The sequence below is a fragment of the Pan paniscus genome, chromosome 21 (assembly GCF_029289425.2).
Source record: "Pan paniscus chromosome 21, NHGRI_mPanPan1-v2.0_pri, whole genome shotgun sequence".
Taxonomy (NCBI): Eukaryota; Metazoa; Chordata; class Mammalia; order Primates; family Hominidae; genus Pan; species Pan paniscus.
In genome coordinates, this window is record NC_073270.2 from 52,318,326 (window position 1) to 52,338,546 (window position 20,221).

Below are 20,221 nucleotides of genomic sequence, written 5' to 3' on the forward strand. Positions count from 1 at the left end.
TAAACATTTTTTGCTTTGTGGGCCAAGAGGCAAAATTGAGGCTATTGTGTAGGCACTTATATAACTAAAGAAAATAAATTTCCACAGATTCCTTAGGGGAAAGCAAAATTTGATACATGGACACTGAAATTTAGATTTCATGTAACTTTCACATGTCGTAAAATGTTTTTCTTTTGATTTTTTTTTCAACCATTTAAAAATCTGAAAACTGTGCTTAGCTCACAGGCTGTTCAAAAACAGATAGCAGGCTGGATTTGGTCTGAAGACTGTAGTTGCTAACCCCTGTCCTGGACTACCACCTGGGGCAGCCCTCAGTCCCCAGACAAGGCAATGGCTCAGACAGTGAAAGGAGAAGCAGGAAGGACCACGTGGTTAGTGCAGTGGGGGGCTCCAGGCCCTTGATGACCACACTCCATGCCGCAGTCCTCACTGAGCCCACCGAGACCCCAGCCTTGACCACCTTACCTTTGAAGTCAAACCACCACTTGAGAGAGGGCCTTTGGGACGGGAAGAAGAACAAGATGGTGACAATAGCCACGCCGGTGACAGCATCAGAAAGAAACCTACAATGAGAAGGCCCCAAATCATGTGACCATGGGCATCTCAGCGGGCCGAGGTTTGGCAGAATTGTAAAGGAGGATTTGTGGAAGGGAATTAGGCCTGCTGTGAAGGGGCCATTGTTGGAGGCTGGGCCACTGGATTCTGTCCTGTAATGCGCTCAGCATGGTGCAAAGCTCTTCGTTCACAGCTCCCTGGGGGCATTTAGATGCTGCTTGGGCTCAAGCAAATGCTTATCTTCCCAACTCAAGGACCCTACGAAGAGGGACTTGACCAAAGAGGGGAGAATCCGAGGGCCGCAGAATATTGGAGTCCTTGGAACCCCTATAAATCACCCTCACCGGGACTCCTGTAAGAGCCCTGTCTTTGTTCAGCTTGTGCTTGAATCCCTCCTGGGATGGGCAGCTCACTGCATTGAGATACAGCCCACTCACACCAGTGGAACCCAGATTGACCCAGCCTCTTGGCCCCTCAAAACCTAACTGTCACGTTTCAAGCATCCACAATGTGTCCTTTAGGGGAGCTTTGCACACATTAAGCCCTCGGGGCAGGCACTTTCCATTTCAGGTGGAGAATCAGAGGGTCAAAGAACAGAAACAACTTGTTCAAGGGCAGACCCTGAGCAAGTCATTTTGTTAAACTGACATACAAATACAACCAAGATACCCTGTAAATTGTATTTTTAAAGTTTTTATTTGCAGCATTGGACACAATTCAATAAGGAATTGGTTAAATAAATTGAAGTGCTCCCATTCTGTAGACCCTGGCCTGAAACTCAGATTGTTCTGGCTCCAAGTTCAACAAAGCCTAGAGCTCACTGCTAACCAAAGCTCTTTCCACTCACACATTTGGAAAGGAGAGTATTCAAACAGACAAGAAGTTGGAAGAGATGGTCAATATCACTATCATCAGAGAAATGCAGATCAAAACACTAATGGTATACCATTCATTTGCCAACAGGCAAGACTTGAAAAGGAGAGTAAAACTGGTGAGGGTGTTGGGAACATATGCCCTTAGTGAACGAATAAACCAGTTTAACCTCCTGGGGCATTTGGCAACATGTTTCCAATTTTACATGTAAATACCCTTTGATCCAGTTATCCTCCTTCTAGGAATTTAACCTTGAGAAACAGTCGTACTTTTATACACAGATTATGTGCAACGATGTTCATTACTGATAAGAGTAAAAAAAAAATTGGAAGATTTTTGATAGACACATGTTTAAAGAAATTGTGTTCCATTCATATTATGAAGTACACTGCATCTGTTTAAAAAAAGATAAAAGATAATGTCAATCTATGTATTGACATAGAAACACAACCAAGACACCTTGTAAATTTTATTTTGAAAGTTTTGATTTGAAGCATTGAACACAATCCAATAAGGAATTGGTTAAATAAATCAAAGTGCTCCCATTCTGTAGAGTACTATGCAGTGTTTTAAAAGAATAAATTTGTGACCTGAGTCCAAGAAAATAAAATTTAAAAAAAAGAATGGAGTAAGTCCAAATGGCAAGTTGTCCATGATCATATTATTATATTTTACAGTCTTTTGTTATATGTATACATATTTGTATGTGTGTATGTATGAAGATATGTGTGCGTATCTGGAATGTCATACACCAAACTGCTCATGGTGATGATCTCTGGGCAGTGGGACATAAAGTGGATAAAGAGCCACTAACTTTTCCTTTTTCAATTCAGCATTGTTTGAATTTTTATGAGTATGCATAACTTTTGAAATTCAATACAAAATTAAAAAGCGGATTACAAATAATATGTTGATGTGATCACATTTCTGTTAAAAAAAATCTTTTAATAGGGTTCTAAAAGCCAATTGGCATATGTTTCATTGAGGTATAATTAACATGCAATAAAATGCACCCATTTTAAGGGTATAGTTTAACAAGTCTTGACAAATGTATGCAGTCCGATAACAGCGTGATCACAATGTAGAACAGTTCTCAGATAGGCATTGTTTAAAAGTCAGGAAAGATGTATATCAGAATTAGAGACTGAGATTTAGCTGATTTGCACATTTTCTGTATTGTTGAAATGCTTATAATGCCCATTTTGCATCTGAAAAAAATAAAGCATCTACATTTTGGAAAAATAAAAAAATGGTAAGAGCAACAAGAGCTTCATGGCTTCATGAAATTATATTGTTTCTTGCTTATAACAACCTTCAGGAGATCAGAATTTATGTCACCCATTTTACCAGGGAAGAGGTTGAGGCCCAGAAGGTGAGATATCTGGATTGTGCACTGTCCAGTATGGTAGCCACAAGCCACATGTGGGCTAGTGGGCACTTGAAATGTGGCAAGACCAAACTGACATGTGCTTTAAATGTAAAGCACACACCAGATTTTGATGATTTCACATGAAAAAAAGAATGCAAAATATCTCACTAATAATTTATACATAAAATATATTATTCATATTAGTTTCATCTGTTTTTCACTTTTTTAATATAGCTACCAAAAAATTTAAAATACATATGTGGCTCACATTATATCTCTCTTGGATGGGGCTAACTGAAATAATCAGATTTCACCAAATCCAGCAGATACATCTCTATTTAATCATGTTCCCACTCACACCAGAATTTGACACAGTGCCCACTCACGCTTCTTAAAACACTCCCCTCTCTTGGCTTTTGCTGGTCCATAGCTCTAAGTTTTCCTTCTACCTCACTCACCATCTCTCTGTTTCTCTAGTAAATTCATTTTCCTTTCCCCAGCTCCCAAGTGCTGGGGTTCCTCATGGTCTATACTCTACTTAAACACTTTCCATAGCTGAGCCCATTGATTCCCACGGATTTAACTCCCAAATTTATACAATGACTCCCAGATTTATGTCTGCAACCTAAACATCTCCTCTAAGCTCCAGTCTTGCATATCTAACTGCCTGTTGAGCTTGATAAGTCTAAACCAAGTCCAAAATAGAATTATGAATAAGCCATTCCCAGCCCCCTAAAAAATATTCTTCTCCAATTAACCACCATCCATGCAGGTACTCCTTTCATTCACACCCCCCAATCCAACCCAGCACAAGTCCCACATTTAACTTTGAATGATATCTTGACTGCTGCATTGTCATCGCTACCACCCTCACTCAAGCCATCCCCCAGACCAGGGGTCAGCAAATGTCTCCTGTAAAAAGCCACACAGTAAGTATTTTGGCTTTGCGGGCCACATGGTGTTTGTCTGGACTCACATTTGACATTGGAGTATGAAAGCAGCCATAGACAATATGTAATTGAATAGGTGTGGCTGTGTGTCAATAAAACTTTATTTGCAGACACTGAAATTTGAATTTCATATAATTTTCGTGTATTACAAGACGTTGTCTTTTGATTTTTCCGCAGCCATTTAAAAAATGTAAAAATCATTCAAAATCAAATGGCGGGCCAGATTTGGCCCAAAAAGACACGGGCCATCTAGATGATGTTATAGCTCCTAACTATTCTCCTCGTCTATATTTTTGCCCCCACTACCCATTTCCTAATGAATATAGCTAACAACTATTGAGTTCTTTTTATGAGCCATTTTAATCACTTGACATGTATTAACTCATTTACCTTTACAACAAGTCAATGAAAAATGTACTATTATAATATCATTTCACAGATTAGGAAACTGAGGCACAGAGAGGTTGAGTACCTTACAACCCTCCAATGGCTGCCCACTGCTCACAGAAAAAAAAAAAAAATCAAAATGCATAACATGCCCGAAAAGACACTCTGATCTGGCCCTCTCCTACCTTTCCTCACCCGCTTTCCTTCCTTCCCACCAGGCCTCGCTCCCACTGGGCTTTTCTCATTTTCTCAAACATGCTACGTTTGTTCTGACTCAGGCTTCAATAGACATTCCCAGGGCATCTCCACTGCTTTCATCTGCAGTCTTCCTAAGCTTTGGCTCTTCCCAGAACTGTCCAAAGTCAATGCCCCTGCTCTATTATTTTATAGCATAACCCTCTCAGTCTTTCCTTCATAGCACTCATTGCAATGCAGTTGTTTTGTTGTCTAACTACTTGCTTTTGTCTGTGTCCCAGCATCCAGCATCCAGCTTAGCACATAATAGGTTCTCAATCAATGTTGATTGAATGAATGAACGATTTGCTCAGTCACACAGCTCGTAAGTGGCAGAGCTAGAATTCTAACCCAGTTTAGTCTGACTCCAAATCCAGAGCTCCCAACACATGAGAAGTCATATTTTATCACCCAAACCTAAACTCTTTTGAGAGTGAAAGAGGGAGCTATTAATAATCATATGGGACAAAAGATGGAAACTTGGATGCGTGTCTCCCCAGCTGCACTGCCGCCTCTCCAGCTCCAGGTGGCCCAGCCCAGAATCCTCCCTGTTGGACTCCTCCCTGTGGGTCCCCAGAGTCTCACCCAGGATTGAAGAGGCTGGCCCAGCCAGGGATGAACTTCGGGTCCCGGGTGAAGAGGAGGATGGCAAACATGCAGAAAAGGATGAAAACGGCCTGTTCGGCAAACCTGTGGCACAGACATGCAGGCATGATGGTGACCCCGGGTTTCAGGCAGACCGCAGCAGGCACAGGCTCAGGCAGCTGCCCACTGGGAGTGACTGGGCCCGGGCTCTGCCTCTGAGAAAGCTGAAGTCATCCACTTCCCAGGGAGTGCCCAGAGTGAGGGGAGGGGTGCCAATGGACTGTAAATGATTCCTGTCCTAGGACTTCCACGCTCCCTCAGGATCCTTTCTGAGCCTCAAGCCACCCCCTCCCCAAAATCGCGTGTTTCATTATCACCAGGAGTTTACCAGGGTCCTACGGAAAATCAAGAAAGTGAGAAACAGAGACAGAGTCCAAAAAGCAGAGAGGAAGAGAAACAGACAGAAATGCAGTAGGCAAAGAGAAAGAGGAGCATTCATACAGAGAGAGAGAGAGAGAGACAGAAAAACACACAGTCTGTCTACACCGAAAGGAGAAGACACAGAGAGGGGACAGACCTGGAGAGAGGGTGGATGAAGGTGGAAAGAGAGGATCCCCAAGAGTTGGAAGAGACAGTTACCCAATGTACCCATTTCACAGACTGGAGAGCAGGGCCCAGAGAGGGTTAGTGCCATGACCAAAGCCACACAGGACATGAGTGGCACAGCTGGTCCTTGAACACAGGCCTACTGAACCCGTTATTTTCACCATATGGAAATGTGCATTAAACAAGGTCCCAGAAGTCACCTGAGATAGTGTCAGGTATTCTGCGTACCGGGAGGGAAACGGTGCCTTGGGTGGAAGGTAGCAGATCCCACTGTAAGTACACTCTGAGGGGCTTTTTGGTCCTCAGGTTTCTACCCCAGCACCACAGCAAGAGGTTGACTGTGTAAACCACCTCCCATCCTCCATCTCTAGGCTCCCACGCCACGGGTCCTGGAATTCCCCTGGAGCTCAGCCCCCATGGGCCCAAGGTCAGGCCAGGAGGAAGCTCTCCTGAGCGTTTAATACTCAGCTCTTTCCTTAACCCAAGGGCCCCCACATACTTGATGGGCCCCAGGTTCTGGTATTCTTCCCGAATTACAGCTCGAGCCCTATCTTCTGCATTGGTTCTTATCTCAGATTTATTCTTCCTCCAGCCCCTGAAACAGAAAGTGGGAGATTAGGAGTGGCCACTGCAGGTATAACTAACTTCTCACCTACAACAAGCACCACCACCTGACCAAGCCACATCCTCTGTGTCCGGGAGGCTGCAACTGCCTGATAGCTCATCTCCCTGCAACTGTCTTCCTTTGCTACAGTTGTTCTCCCCACGTATAGCCTGGTTGATCTTTGAAAATGTGAATCTGATGATATGACTTCCAGGCTTAAAATCCATGAGTGGGTCAAACAGGCACATGAATAAACACAGGAATCAATGGAACAAAACAGAAAGTCTAGACACAGACTCAATCACAAATGGGAATTTAGTCTATAATAAAATTGCTATCTCAGATTGGTGTGGAAAAGATGGGCTATTCAGTAAATGGTATCAGACATATAGATCAATGGAACAGAATTGAGAGCCCAGAAATAAACCCATCCATCTATGGCCAGTTGATTTTTGACAGGCGTACCAAGACTGAATAGTGGGGGAAGGAATAGCCTTTCAACAAATGGTGCTAGGAAAACTGGACAGCCATGTGGAAAAGAATGAATCTGGACCCCTACCTCACACCAAATACAAAATTAAACCCAAAATGGATTGAAGACCTAAATGTTAGAGCTAAAGCCATAACACTCTCAGAAGAAAAGGCAGGGGTAAATTTTCATGTGCCTTGGAATAATATGGTTAGAGTTAAAACCATAAACCTCTCAGAAGAAAGGGCAGTGGTAAATTTTCATGCCCTTGGAATAGGCAACAGTTTCTTCAATATTACGTCAAAAACACAAGCCATCAAAGATAGATAAATTTGACTTCATCAAAATAGTAAAATGTTGTGTGTCCATAAATGGTGTTAGGACACTGGGTGACCATTTGGGACAAAAAAAAGTGAAGTTGAATCCAAACTTCACACTGTACCATAAGGATGAACTCCAAATAGATTAGAGGTTTAAATGTAAAAAAAAAAAAAAACTAGAAGAAAATATATGATTATTCTTTTATAAGTCCTGTATTAGGAAAACCTTTCTAAACTGTAACTGAAATTTCAGAAACCACACGAGAAAAGATTGAAAAAAAAATTAAAACAATTCTGCAGGGAGAAAAGCACCATAAGCAAAGCCAAAAGACAAATCAGGAAAAAAAATGTAGCTTCTATTGTAGAATAAGCACTCATCTTTCTAAAATATAAAGCATACCAGAAACTAGTAAGAACAAGACCAAAAACCCATTTGAAAAAAATGTATAAAAATATGAACAGAGTTTCACAATTCACAGGAAAGAAAATACCTATGAACAAACTTTTCATATGCTTCCAAACCTACGAAAAGTTGCCCAAAATTACTGTTCATAAAATAAACACAAGTTATTTTTCTCTTATCAGATTGGCAAAAATCCACTTTGCTGCAAGGAAGCAGACACTCTCATACATTGTTCATGGGAGAGGAAACATGTACGATTTTTATGAAGAATGATTTGATAATATCTATTAAAATAAAAATGTGTTTATTCTCTGATCCAGAAATCCCACTTCTCGAAATGTATCTTATAAAAATGCTTGCTTCCTTTGAGCTACAGCTGCAAGGTAAAAGAGAAAAAAATAATAAAATAAAAATTAAAAAACAGCTGGGCTTGGGTGGCTCATGCCTGTAATCCCAGCTGTTTGGGGGGCCGAGGTGGGTGGATCACTTGAGGTTTGAGACCAGCCTGGCCAACAGAGTAAACCCCTCTCTCTACCAAAAAAAAAAAAAAAAAAGGCACAAAAAATTAGCTGGGCAAGGTGGCAAGAGCCTGTAGTCCCAGCTACTCTGGAGGCTGAGGCAGGAGAATGGCCTGAACCTGGGAGGTGGAGGTTGCACTCCGACATGGTGCCACTGCACTCCAGCCTGGGTGACAGAATGAGACTTTGTCTAAATAAATAAATAAATAAATAAATAAATAAATAAATAAATACATAAAACAATAAACAAAAATCTGTCAGGGAGGCCAGTCACTAGAAAAAGATATCTATGTCTGCTCATATTTGCTTAAGAAAACTCTGGAAGGTTACACAAGAAACCAATAAAAGTGGATGCTTGTTTGGGAGGATATCGTGGCAGAAGAGGCCCATGGTTGGGAAGAGGGGTTCTCACTGCATACCTCTTAGCGCTGTTTTGATTTTTGAGAAGCATATGTATGTATTGCCTATCCAAATTAAGGTAGCCATATTAAAAAGTAATTGAAGTAAGCAAAATAAATATAGGAAAACAAAGTGCCAGTATTATATTTTGGCTAGATATCATTTCTGGCTCAAGTCTCTGGGTCTGAAGCTTGCTCTTTCTTCGTTTAGAGGTTGATTTGGAAATGTTAGATATTAAGGTTTCTTTAGCACCCAACTGAGACTTTCTCCTCAACGTAAGTAGACTGAGTGATGAGAGTTGATAAAGACATATTTCCCATAATATGATTTGGTGTTATTTAGTATTTTGTCCTCATGCCACCCCAAATTATCTTCTGTATCAGGGCCCCATAAAATGGGAAATCGTGCACTCCCCTCTTCTCTGGTCAAGAGTGTTTACCTTATTTAAAGACAATACTATTAATAATTATTAATAATATGTGACATCAACAGAGGGTCTGTGTGTGGCAGGCAGGTCACACCTCTCACTTAATCCTCACATCCCTGGGAGGTCAAGAAATGAGAATATGGCTAGCACGGTGGCTCACACCTATAACCCCAGAGCTTTGAGAGGCCAAGACAAGAAGGATCGCTTGAGGTCAGACGTTTGAGACAAGCCTGGGCAATATAGTGAGACTCTGTCTCTACAAAAAATTAAAAAAAAAATTTAACCAGGCACAGTGGCACTTGCCTGTAGTCTCAGCTACTTGGGAGGCTGAGGCCAGAGGAACACTGAACCTGGGAGATTGAGGCTGCAATGTGCTATGATCGCACCACTGCACTCCAGCCTGGGCAGCAGAGCAAGACCCTGTCTGTAAAACTAAATGCATACATACATACATACATACATATATACATACCTACATACATACATACATACATAAAAGAAAAAAATGAGAATACGACATGAAATAACAATCATCCTCAGTTTTCATAGGCAGATACTGAGGTTAGAAACGCCATTCCCTGCTTCCCCACTCTACTGCCAAAAAGAAAATGAGAGGTACCTGAAGCTCAGTCCCCCGTACAGGAAGGAGATCCAGAGCCAGCCTGCCAACAGGAACAACAGCATAAGAGGGAAGGCGAAAATGAACCAGGAGCCGAAATTCACCACGTCACACTGCGGAAAGAAACTGGAGAACAGCGGGAGATGAGAACAGGCCAAGGGCAGTCATGCCCATTTTGGGAGTGGGAGAGGGGACCAGGCAGTACTAGTAGCAGCGGGGAGGAGGAATGAGAGGGTCCCATGGAAGTCTTGGGAACAGTGTTTTCCACCAATTCTAATAGAAGCACCCTTTTTTCCTCTTCTTTGGAGGCTGCTGGCTTCTGACCTAGTGGGACCAATGGGTGCCCTACAGTCAAAATCTCTGCCCCCTGGAGGCCAGACAGGTACCTGAGTGAGTGAAACAGGCCAGGCCAGGCCATGGTGAATTGAAGAGAGCCCTGCTCATTAAAGGGCTCAGCTGCTATTTGCTTCCCCATGGTTGCCATGCAAGAGTGCAGGGCCAGTAAGCCCAGGTTTGGGTTTTACTTGAAATTATGTGATGGTTAAATGTTGACAATTCATGAAAATGTTTTAATGAATGTGGGAGTCACATATAACACATCTGCAGGCTGAAACCTTTGCCCTCCTTATTACATATGCTCAAAGACCCTGGGCATTTTGTCCAGGCAATGGTGATGTCGATGAGTTCTTTCTCTGCTGAACGGTGTCCAATCTCAGTTTTATTAAGACATCATCAAGCCTGAAAAGATGAAGGGCAATAACACTCAGTGCTGGTGAAGATGTGGAAAAACAGGCAGATTCTTGATGTTTGTTCATCAGAATATTCTTTTCTGGAGAGGAATTTGGTAAAATGCAGTAAGAGTCTTAAAAATGTGCATATCCTTTTACCCAGAAATTCTACTACTAGAAATAAACTTTAAAAAAACAACCAGAAATGTGGTCAGGAATATAAGTGCTAGATTGAAAAGAGGAAAAGTAAGTTATAGAATGATGTATACAAAAGTATGTGGATACTCACAGACATTTCTAGGTAAATAATAAACCAAAACCTTAACAGTTATTGTATAACAAATAAGCAAACAAAAATATTAATAAACTCTATATAGTGGGATTCTAAGAGGTTTTTATTTCCTCCTTTTTCTCTACCTGTATTTTCTACAATGAATAAGTATACCTCTATAATTAGACAAAATAAAAATATTGTTTTAAAAATATTAAAATATCAGCAAGTGTGTGGTCAGTTACATAATTTGTAATAGCAAAATAATAATTATTATAAAATGAAAACAATCAATGCTTATGATTAAAGTATGTACACCCAAAATAAGACAATACATAGTCACTAAAAATTATGTTTTCTAAAAAATTTTAATAATAAAATCAGACTATAAAACTGTATTAAGAGCATAGTGGCAAAAACGTTAAATATATACACATTTAATATATGGACATAGAAAAGTCTAGAAGAAAGTCTGTTAAAATATCGACAGTGGGATTGGAGGTATTTCAAACTTCTTTTTCTACATTTTCCAAATGTTCTTTAGTGTGCCAATATCATTTTATAATCAGAATAAACCAATAAAATGTATTTTGGCAACAAGGGCCAAAGGACCACTCAGGGCAATCACTTCTCCTGTCTCCCCAGGCTTCTCCTGTTCTCAGCTGGAGAATCAAAATCACATATTACCTAGCATTCCTTTTAAATCCCCTCTTCCTACACCAGAGGGTCTGCATTTGAGCCCTTGTGTTGCATAAGATTTGCATGAAATTTACTTGAAATCCCACATTTGATATTTTTACTGTATATATGTTAATATTATATATTTTATGTATTATATGTTAATATACTATATATTACATACTTAAACATACATAAGATATATTTTAGAAAATATAAATATGAAATAGACATATAAAAAATATAATTTCCCCAATTTCATTTCAGGTTGGAAGAAAGTCCTACTCACATCAGGGCAGGCAGGCAGCCTGAAAACGCTTTGACAACAACTGCTCCCCTCCAATTCTCTCCATCCCCAACCTAGGCTCTGCTCTCCATCCCCAGAGCCCACATCTTCCTGTCCAGCCCTGGGGATGGGTCCTGGCAAACCCTAATACCAAATGCCTACCTTCCCCCTCGGCAGAACGCTAAAGGGCTGAGCCTAGATCCTCCCCACACCTGAAGCAGGACCATCTTTGCTTCTGGTTTTTCTGTCACTGAGCTAAAACCAGAAGGCACAGCCAGCCTTGTTTAAAGGATAGCGATAAAAAGACATCTAAGGTTTGCAGTAAAACTCAGTGGGCTTAAATCAATTGGTGAAATACACCTACAACTTCTTTTTTTTTTTTCACCTCTCCCAGTGCATGGTTGACAATCACTGGTTTCCATCATCAAATCTTAAAATCAAAGCATTTTGGAATCTGAGAATGTATTGGCAATTCATCTCACTCAGGGGTTAAGGTTTTAAAATCAGCGCATGTGGCCAAACATGGGTGTACTAAAATCTCTTGTGAAAATACCTGTAATTACTCACATGTATGTTACTGAGGGTTGCACACATAGCAAACCTCTCTCGGGGAGATCAGCAGGGCCTCCCTTCATTCATCCCCACAGGTTTTTGATTCTTTGGTTGGCCAACAGGTAAAGAAGTCAGCTAGTATTTGCAGCCATGTTGAATATCAAATACTATTTGGTGTCCTTTGTTGGCCAAATGCTTACATTTGCATTTATGTAAATCAAATGAACCTGTGCTACATCTCCACTGCAAGGAATCTTAGAAACCCTGCCTCGGAATCCTGGAACCTAAAAGTCTTAAAGACAGAATCTTGAAATACTGAAGTTTTAAAATCTTAGAAACCAGAGGTTTAGAATAATGGGAGCGGCATGTTGTGCAGTTGGAACATCTTTCTTTTCTCTTTTCTCTTTTCTTTTTTTTTTTTTTTAGAGCAGGAGAGAAAATTTATTAAAAATTTATAAAGCAGGAACATCTTTCTTTTATCCTCGTGCCCTGACCAGCCACCCAGTCACTGCTGACCACTTCCAGGGGTGGGGAGACTTTAGCTCCCAGCAGAGCCCACTCCACTGGGCGACCCTGCTTATGGTTGGAAGGCTTCTCTTGGGCCATGACGGCCACAGACCCATGCCTCCTGCTGGATCACTCCTCTGCTGTGACCTTTCCAATGACCCCCATCTCACTTGGAGGAAAAGCTGGAGTCCTTAGACAATTCTTACCGCTATAACCTTTTGTCTTCTCACCTTCCCTTCGCCCCAGGCTCTTCATCTCCCTGGTTTTCTTGCTGGTCCCTGAACCTCCCCAGGAACAGCTCCACCTCCAAGCCCTGTAGGAGCAACTCCCCACTGTCGGCAATGCCTTTCCCTCCTGTGTCCACATGGCTCATTCCCTTCTAGGTCTCTGCTCAAATGTCAGCCCATCAGAGAGAACGGGTGTCCTTGACCAACCTACATAAACTGGCACCCCACTCTCCTCACTTCTACCCTCTTTCCCTGCTGTATTTTTTTCCTAACTTATCACACAGACATATTTTATATTCATTTGCTTTTTCACTTATTGCCTGTCTCTCCCGCCAGAATGGAAGTTCCCCAAGGGCAGGGATCTCACTGAATTTTGTGCATTGCTGTGTTCCCAGAGCCTGGCCCAGAGAAGGCCCTCAATACAAATTCCCTGGATGTTGAATGAAGGAGGGAAGAGGAGGGGAGGAGCAGAACCCTCCCTGCCGGTGGGGACTCTCGCTTTCACCTCTTGAGCTGGCCAAGCAGGATGAGGTTAGGGGCTGTGCCCGTGAGTGTGGCTGTGCCCCCAATACTGGCTGAGTAGGGGATGGAGATGAGGAAGCCCTTCCAGATGCTCCGACGATATTCATCCTCCTTCCTGGAGTCAGCCGGCAGATCCAGTGGAACCTCTGTCTCCCCAGGGTGGTCTTTGCTTTAAACAAATCCAAAGAGAAGCCATTCAGAATACATGGAGAACAGGCCACAGACTGCCCAGGAGTTGGGGAGCTAAGTGATCTTTCTAGAAGGTAATTTGGCACAGGTATCAAAAACCCGTAACAAGGTGCAACTCTTCAGCTCAGATGTTCTACTCTAAGAATGTATCCTAAAGGAATAGACAAGTGTCTCAGGTGTGGGTACAAGGGAATTCACCATGCCATTAAATATAATTTAAATGAAGGACAGTCTAAATGCCCATCAAAAAGGGGCTGATAATAAAGATGACTCTCTTCCTGAATGGAACACCAATGCAGCTATTAAATGGATGCTTACTAAGATGAGAGCTGTCCAGTCATAAACTATAGTGAAAAGGCATGTCACAGTACTATTTAGTTTTTTATTTTATAAATACTTATGTTGCAGCTGGGCGTGGTGGCTCACTCCTGTAACTCCAACACTTTGGGAGACCAAGGCAAAAGGATTGCTTGAGGACAGGAGTTTCAGACCAGCCTGGGCAATATAGTGAGATCCCATCTCTATAAAAAAAATTTTAAAATCAGCTGGGCATGGTGGCACGCACCTATAGTCCCAGCTACTCAGGAGGCTGAGGCAGGAGGGTTGATTGAGCCCAAAAGTTTGAGGCTATAGTGAACTTTGATTGCCCCATTGCCCTCCAGCCTGGGTGACAGAGTGAGACCCTGTCTCTAAAAAAAATTAATAAGTAATAAATAAAAATAAAGAAATGGCTATGTTTCATGAATATAAGAATATTTAAAGTCTAGAAATATATGCAAGTTGTTTTGATACCTTTCCCAGGAGTGGAATTACATATTATTTTCCTTTTTTATTTTCTGGGTTGTTTTTCTTGTACAGTTAAAGAGTTTTGGGAAATAATGAAATTAAGAATTACTAAGTACATAAGTAAAAGATCATAATGTTGGCATTATTGAGATGAAATGATGTCCGCTATTCTCCATTAAATAAAATAGGTATTTGGAAACAGACTGAAATGAAGAAAAAAAGGTGAAATAGCAGGTTACAAAACAGCGTACATAGAATTATCAATTTATATTTTATTTTATTATTTATTTTTATTTTTCATTTTTGAGACAGAGCTTCACTCTTGTCACCCAGGCTAGAGTGCAATGGCATGATCTCGGCTCACTGCTACCTCCGCCTCCCGGGTTCAAGCAATTCTCCTGCCTCAGCCTCCCGAGTAACTGAGATTATAGGTGCCCACCACCACGCCCAGCTAATTTTTGTATTTTTAGTAGAGACAGGGTTTCACCATGTTGGCCTGGCTGGTCTCGTACTCCTCACCTCAGGTAATCTGCCCGCCTTGGCCTCCCAAAGTACTGGGATTACAGGCATAAGCCACCGCGGTAAAAATGCATCTATGTATATAGCTGTCTGTCAAGAAATAGTCTAGAATGGTATTCATTTAACTGTTATAATCTACCTCTGGAAGTGAGATGCTAAATGCATTTATCTTTTATTTCAAGAGTATTTTTTGACATATGCAATTGTAAATTGTTTCTAAGTGAATGAAACTGAGAATTGCTGTAGCACTGATAGATATGTTAATGAGCTTGACTGTGGTAGTCATTTCACAATGTGCCCATATATCAAAACATTACATTGTATATCTTAAATATATATAATTTTTATTTGTCAATTATACTTCAATGAATCTGAAAAAAAAGATAAATTAAGATTTAAAAAAACGTGTTCTGTGTAACAAATCAATTTTTTTAAATTAAAGTGGAAATTAAAATGAAAAAATATTTACTTAAAGAAGGAAAGATAATTCAAATACCCTCTGGCCTGAATCACTACATAAGGGACTCCTTCCCCAGAGGGCAATGTGGACATGAGCTGGGGTCTGAGTAGCTGATTTCCAGTATGACAGGAAGGCAAAGACCAGAAGCAGGTGGAAACTACCGTCATGGTCTGACTTCTTAGGAGTGGCAGGCCTGGTCCAGAACTGTGGCCTCCCTCAGACGTGGGGACCCCAACCATCCTGAGTATCGAAAAGAGAAAAAGCAGAAAGGGCCCTAGAGTTTATCTAGAGCAACCACTTTTTTGTTCAGGTGAGGAAACTGAGGTCCAGAGAAGGGAAGGGGTTTGCATCCAACAGATGTAGGCTTCTAGAGGGTGAGGACTGGGTTTTGCAACACACCCAGTGCAAGCACTGCACAGGCAGATGTTTAAAGCATATTTCCAGGCCACACAGTCATGAGTGGCTGGACCAATCACAGAACTCATGTCTCAAAGTTGGACTCAAAGCCCCCAAACATGGTGCCAAGAGGGAGCACAGGCTGTGGGATGAAACAGGCATAAGGTCATGCCCCTCTCCTGCTAAAATCTCCATCAGCTCCCATCTCATTCAAAATCAAGGTTATATCTATGGCTCATGATGTCCCACATGCTCTGTCCTCCACCATCACTCTCTCCCCTCCCAAGCCAACTCTCAGACCCCACCTCCTACCATGTGCTCACTCATTCACTCGGCTCCAGCCACACTGGCTTCCTGGCTGCTCTTTGACCTCTCAGGAGCTTTGCACGTGCTGGTCCACATGCTGAGAACACTCTTCCCATGGATACCCCCACCACTCCCCACCTCTTGCAGAGATTTGCTCAAGGACGATCTTCTTGTGATGACTTCCCTGACCACCCATATTCAAACTGCCCCTTCCCAATTACCAGCTCGCCTCCCCCCTCCTTTTCCTGCTTTGATCTCCCTCTGAAGCTTATCAACCACCCAACACACGATGGATTACATTCACTTATCCATTTCTTGCCACTAGAATGTAAGCCCGTAAGGGCTGGGCTTTCTGTCTTTTCCTTGCTGTATCTCCATCCTTAGAATAGTGCCTGGCTCATCGTAAGCTCCCAATAAATATTAGCGAATGAATGAAATAGACCGGATCAATGCCCAGCACTGCCTTGAGCAGATCGCTTGGCTCCCTGTTGTGTCATCACTGTTAAATTGAGATCACAATGTCATAATAACAAGTGCTAACATCTGGACGTGTAAGGTCCAGCCAACCTGCTCTGTCTACATTATCTCATTGTCTCACACAGCCAGTATGGAGCAGAGCCAGAGTTCGAAGTCAGGTGTTTGTGACTCCAAATCCCATGATCTTAACTACACTGCCATAATGCAAAGGATACTGTAGACTAAATGCGATTTCAACATCAATGTGAAGATGCTTTGTAAGTCATGTAGGGTGAAGGGCTGTTATTGTTTTATAAGGAATTTTTTTGTCTGTATGGACTGTTAACCCTGCCTGCAACCCTCTCCTCCTTGACTGTCATGCAGTTTGTGCTATCTTGCTTTTTTGGGTCTCTTCTTTCAAGAGGAAAGTACCTGTGATCCTCAACCTCACCAGATCTTTAGGGATTTAATGTACTGCCCTACCCTTTCCATGTCTGCATTTTTTTTTAAAGGAGGCTGTTGAGGTTAATGTTTAAGCCACAGAGATGAATGGTGGAAACTCAGGCATTAGGTCATTTGGAGAAAAATTCAGGGATGGGAGGAAAATGGTTTGCAGCATTGAATTCTTGTTCATCGTCTCCTTGAATCAAGCACTGGGTCCTCTATGAATTTCACCAGTAACTTACGCTTCTGTGCTGGCGAGAAACTGCATCTCCGTGGGCACAGTGTGTAGGCCGTTTCTCCGCACAGCAGCTAGGAGGAAAGAGCATGATGTCTTTAGTGTAATGTAGCGAATGGAACAGGAGTGTCCCAAATCTTGTGAAGTCAGTCAAGAATGCTTTCTTTGCCAAGGATCCTATACTACTCACTGAATCAAAAGACAAAGACAGAGAGAGAGAGGAAGAGAGGGAGGAAGGGAGAGAGAGGAAGGGAGAGAGGGGGAGGGAGGGAGGGAGGGAGGGAGAGAGAGATGGAGGAAGGAAGGAAAGGAAAGGAAAGGGAGGGAAAGAAAGAAAAAGAAAGAAAGAAAGAAAGAGGGAAGGAAGGAAGGAAAGGAAAAGAAAGGAAAGGAAAGAAAAGGAAAGGAAAGGGAGGGAAAGAAAGAAAGAAAGGAGGAAGGAAGGAAGGAAAGGAAGGAAGGAAGGAAGGAAAGGAAAGGAAAGGAAAAAGAAAAGAAAGGTCATTCAGCATTCTATCCTCCTGTCCTACCATCCATATGTGAAGATGTGCCCAGGCCTGTTGGCAGGGGTTTAGCTGCAGAGCTGCTTGACAACCCATAACTCAAGCTTAGGCTTACCTGAGCAGCCATTGCCAAAGTTGTGAAAGGCCAGCTATGAATGGTAATGAGTCATCAATGGGTTGGACGACCCCAATTGTCCATTCATTCATTCATTCATTCATCCAAAAAGTATTTATTGAGCACCTACTATGTGCTATTGACTATGTTCTCAGGGTACTCTGTGAACAATATAGAACAAGGCCCCTGGCTTCCATGGAGGTCATACTCTAGAAGGGGAGACAGGAAATAAATGAATAAAGAAAATTTTAGGTAGGGACAAATGTATGGAGGAAATAGAACTGGGTAATGTGACTGGAAAGCGGAGAGGGGAGTAGGTGGGCTCTCCCTTCAACAGAGAAGACACTGTGTGCTGATGGCCTCGGGTCTGAGACCTCAAGGATAAAATGGAATCCATCCTATGAAGAGCCCTGGGAAAAGGGTGCAAGGAAACAGGAACAGCAAGTGCAAAGGCCCGGCAGTAAGGAGGTGCTTGGCTGAGATGAAGAACTGAGGAAGCCCATGTGCTGGGAAAGAGGTGTATAGGAAAGGCCTAGGGGAGATGGGGGTGGGGACGGAGTGGGCAAAGGCCAACGGGAACTAAATCAGGGATGGGGACCCCCTGCAGGATTTAATGCCCAAGACGATATGATTTACATTTTACAAACAACTCTGGGCCTGGTCCGAGAGAATGGACATAGGGAAAGGGGCAAAAATGGAAGCTGAGAGTCCAGTTCTGGATCTGTTGCATTTTCCAGCTAAGATGATGGTGGCTGGATTTGGCTGGTAACCATACAGACCCTGAGAGTAATAAGTGGTGGATGTGTTTCAGTTCTTTTGAGATAAGAGCTTGGTGCAACTTGGAGCCCAGAGCCAAAACTGGGGCACATGAACCCTAGCCAATTGATCCCTCAGCAAATCGCTATGGAGCACCTGTCATGTACCTGGTGCTGAGTGACAAAAGATGAAAGTCCATGTCCTCATGGAGCTGATCTTCTGGTGGGGGAGACAGACCACACACGACTAAGTAATATACGCAGTATGTCAAATGAAGATGCATGCCATGCAAAAGAACAAGGCAGGGAAGGAGCCAGGCATCCTGGGGTGAGACACCTTCTTCAAGGCTCAAAGAAAGTCTGATGGAGAAGGAAAATTTGACTTTGAACCAAGACCTGAAGGTGAGGGGATGAGCCAAGCAAACATCTGGGGCAAGAAAGAGCAGGTGCAAAGGCCCTGGGGTGGGAGCACACCCAGGAAGCAAAGGGGAGGCCAGTGGAGCTGCAGGGGCCAGAGGGAGGAGAAGAGTAAGAGGAGGCAAGGTAAGAGAAGTGGCAGGGGGTGGAGGTGGTAGGAAGTGGGTGGGATCATGCAGGGATCTCAGAGCTCACAGGAAGGACTGTGGCTTCTCCTCTGAGTCAGGTAGGAACTAGAGTAGCATTTGAGCAGAGGAGGCTCAGGACAGGAGCTAACTTTGTTTTTAAAGTTATTTCTCTGGTCAAGTGTGGTGGTTCATGCCTATAATCCCAGCTACTCAGGAGGCTGAGGCAGGAGGATTGCTTGAGCCGAGAGTTTGAAACTAGCCTGAGCCAGATAGTGAGACCACATCTCTAAAAAACATTCTCCAAAAAACTAGCTGGGTGTGGTGGTGCATGCCTGTAGTCCCAACCACTCCAGAGGCTGAGGTGGAGTATCTGTTGAGCCCAGGAGTTGGAGGCTGCAGTGAGGTATGATCATGCTACAGCACTCCACCTTGGGTGACAGAGAAAGACCTTGTCTCTTAAAACAAACACACAAAAATAATAAAGTTATTTCTCTGCTTGATAGACCAGACTCCCCAGCAGCCTTTGACAGTGTTTTGGAGGAAAGAAAATTAGAATGAATTAAATGTTCCTGCAGCTGGAACCACCACTAAGAGTAAAATAACTCACCTCTGGGAGTTGGGTGTGTGGCTGGTAGCCAAACACATCAGCCTTGGGTTCAAATCCTAGCTCCATCACTTACAATGTAACTTTAGGTCAGTAGTTCCCAGCGAGGGCCAATTCTGTACCCAAGAGATGTTGGGCAATGTCTGGGGGCATTTTTGGTTATCACAGCTTGGGTGGAAGGGCAAAGTACTACTGGCGTCTATTAGTTAGAGATCAGAAATGCTGCTAAACATCCTGCAATACACAGGTCAGCCCACCCCAGCAAAGATTTATCCCACCCAAATGTCATTGGTAATGAAGTTGAGAAACCCTGGTTAGGGTATATCCCTTAATCTCCCTATACCTCAGTTCTTTAATGATAAAATGGAAGTAACCATTCTAGGATTGTTAAGAGGATTAAAGAGTTAATCTACTGCCAGGTGTGGTGACTCACGCCTGTAATCCCAGCACTTTGGGAAGCTGAGGTGGGCAGATCACCTGAGGTCGGGAGTTTGAGACCAGCCTGACCAACATGGAGAAACCCCGTCTCCACTAAAAATACAAAATTAGCCAGGCATGGTGGCGCATGCCTGTAATCCCAGCTACTCAGGAGGCTGAGGCAGGAGAATTGCTTGAACCCAGGAGGTGGAGGTTACGGTGAGCTGAGATAGCACCATTGCACACCATTCCAGCCTGGGCAACAAGAGCAAAATTTCGTCTCAAAAAAAAAAAAAAAAAAAAAAAAAAGAGTTAACTTATTAAAAGCAAGGATCAACAAACTTCTGTAAAAAGCCAGATAGTAAACATTTTAGGTTTTGGGGGGCCATGAGGTCTCTGTCA

General features: G+C 42.7%; 1 protein-coding gene across 3 annotated transcripts in view; it reads right to left on the minus strand.

Annotated features, from left to right (window-relative positions):
• SLC13A3 (solute carrier family 13 member 3) overlaps positions 1-20,221 on the minus strand; it is a 112,856-nt gene that overhangs the window by 25,238 nt on the left and 67,397 nt on the right. For all 3 annotated transcript variants that reach the window (XM_003826007.5, XM_003826005.6, XM_034947444.4), the window contains exons 4-9: positions 16,888-16,954; positions 13,073-13,258; positions 9,319-9,444; positions 6,059-6,154; positions 4,954-5,058; positions 466-563 (exon numbers count right to left, since the gene is read on the minus strand). In XM_003826007.5, the coding sequence (XP_003826055.1) occupies positions 466-563; positions 4,954-5,058; positions 6,059-6,154; positions 9,319-9,444; positions 13,073-13,258; positions 16,888-16,954 (678 nt within the window). The remainder of the gene's footprint in view (positions 1-465; positions 564-4,953; positions 5,059-6,058; positions 6,155-9,318; positions 9,445-13,072; positions 13,259-16,887; positions 16,955-20,221) is intronic.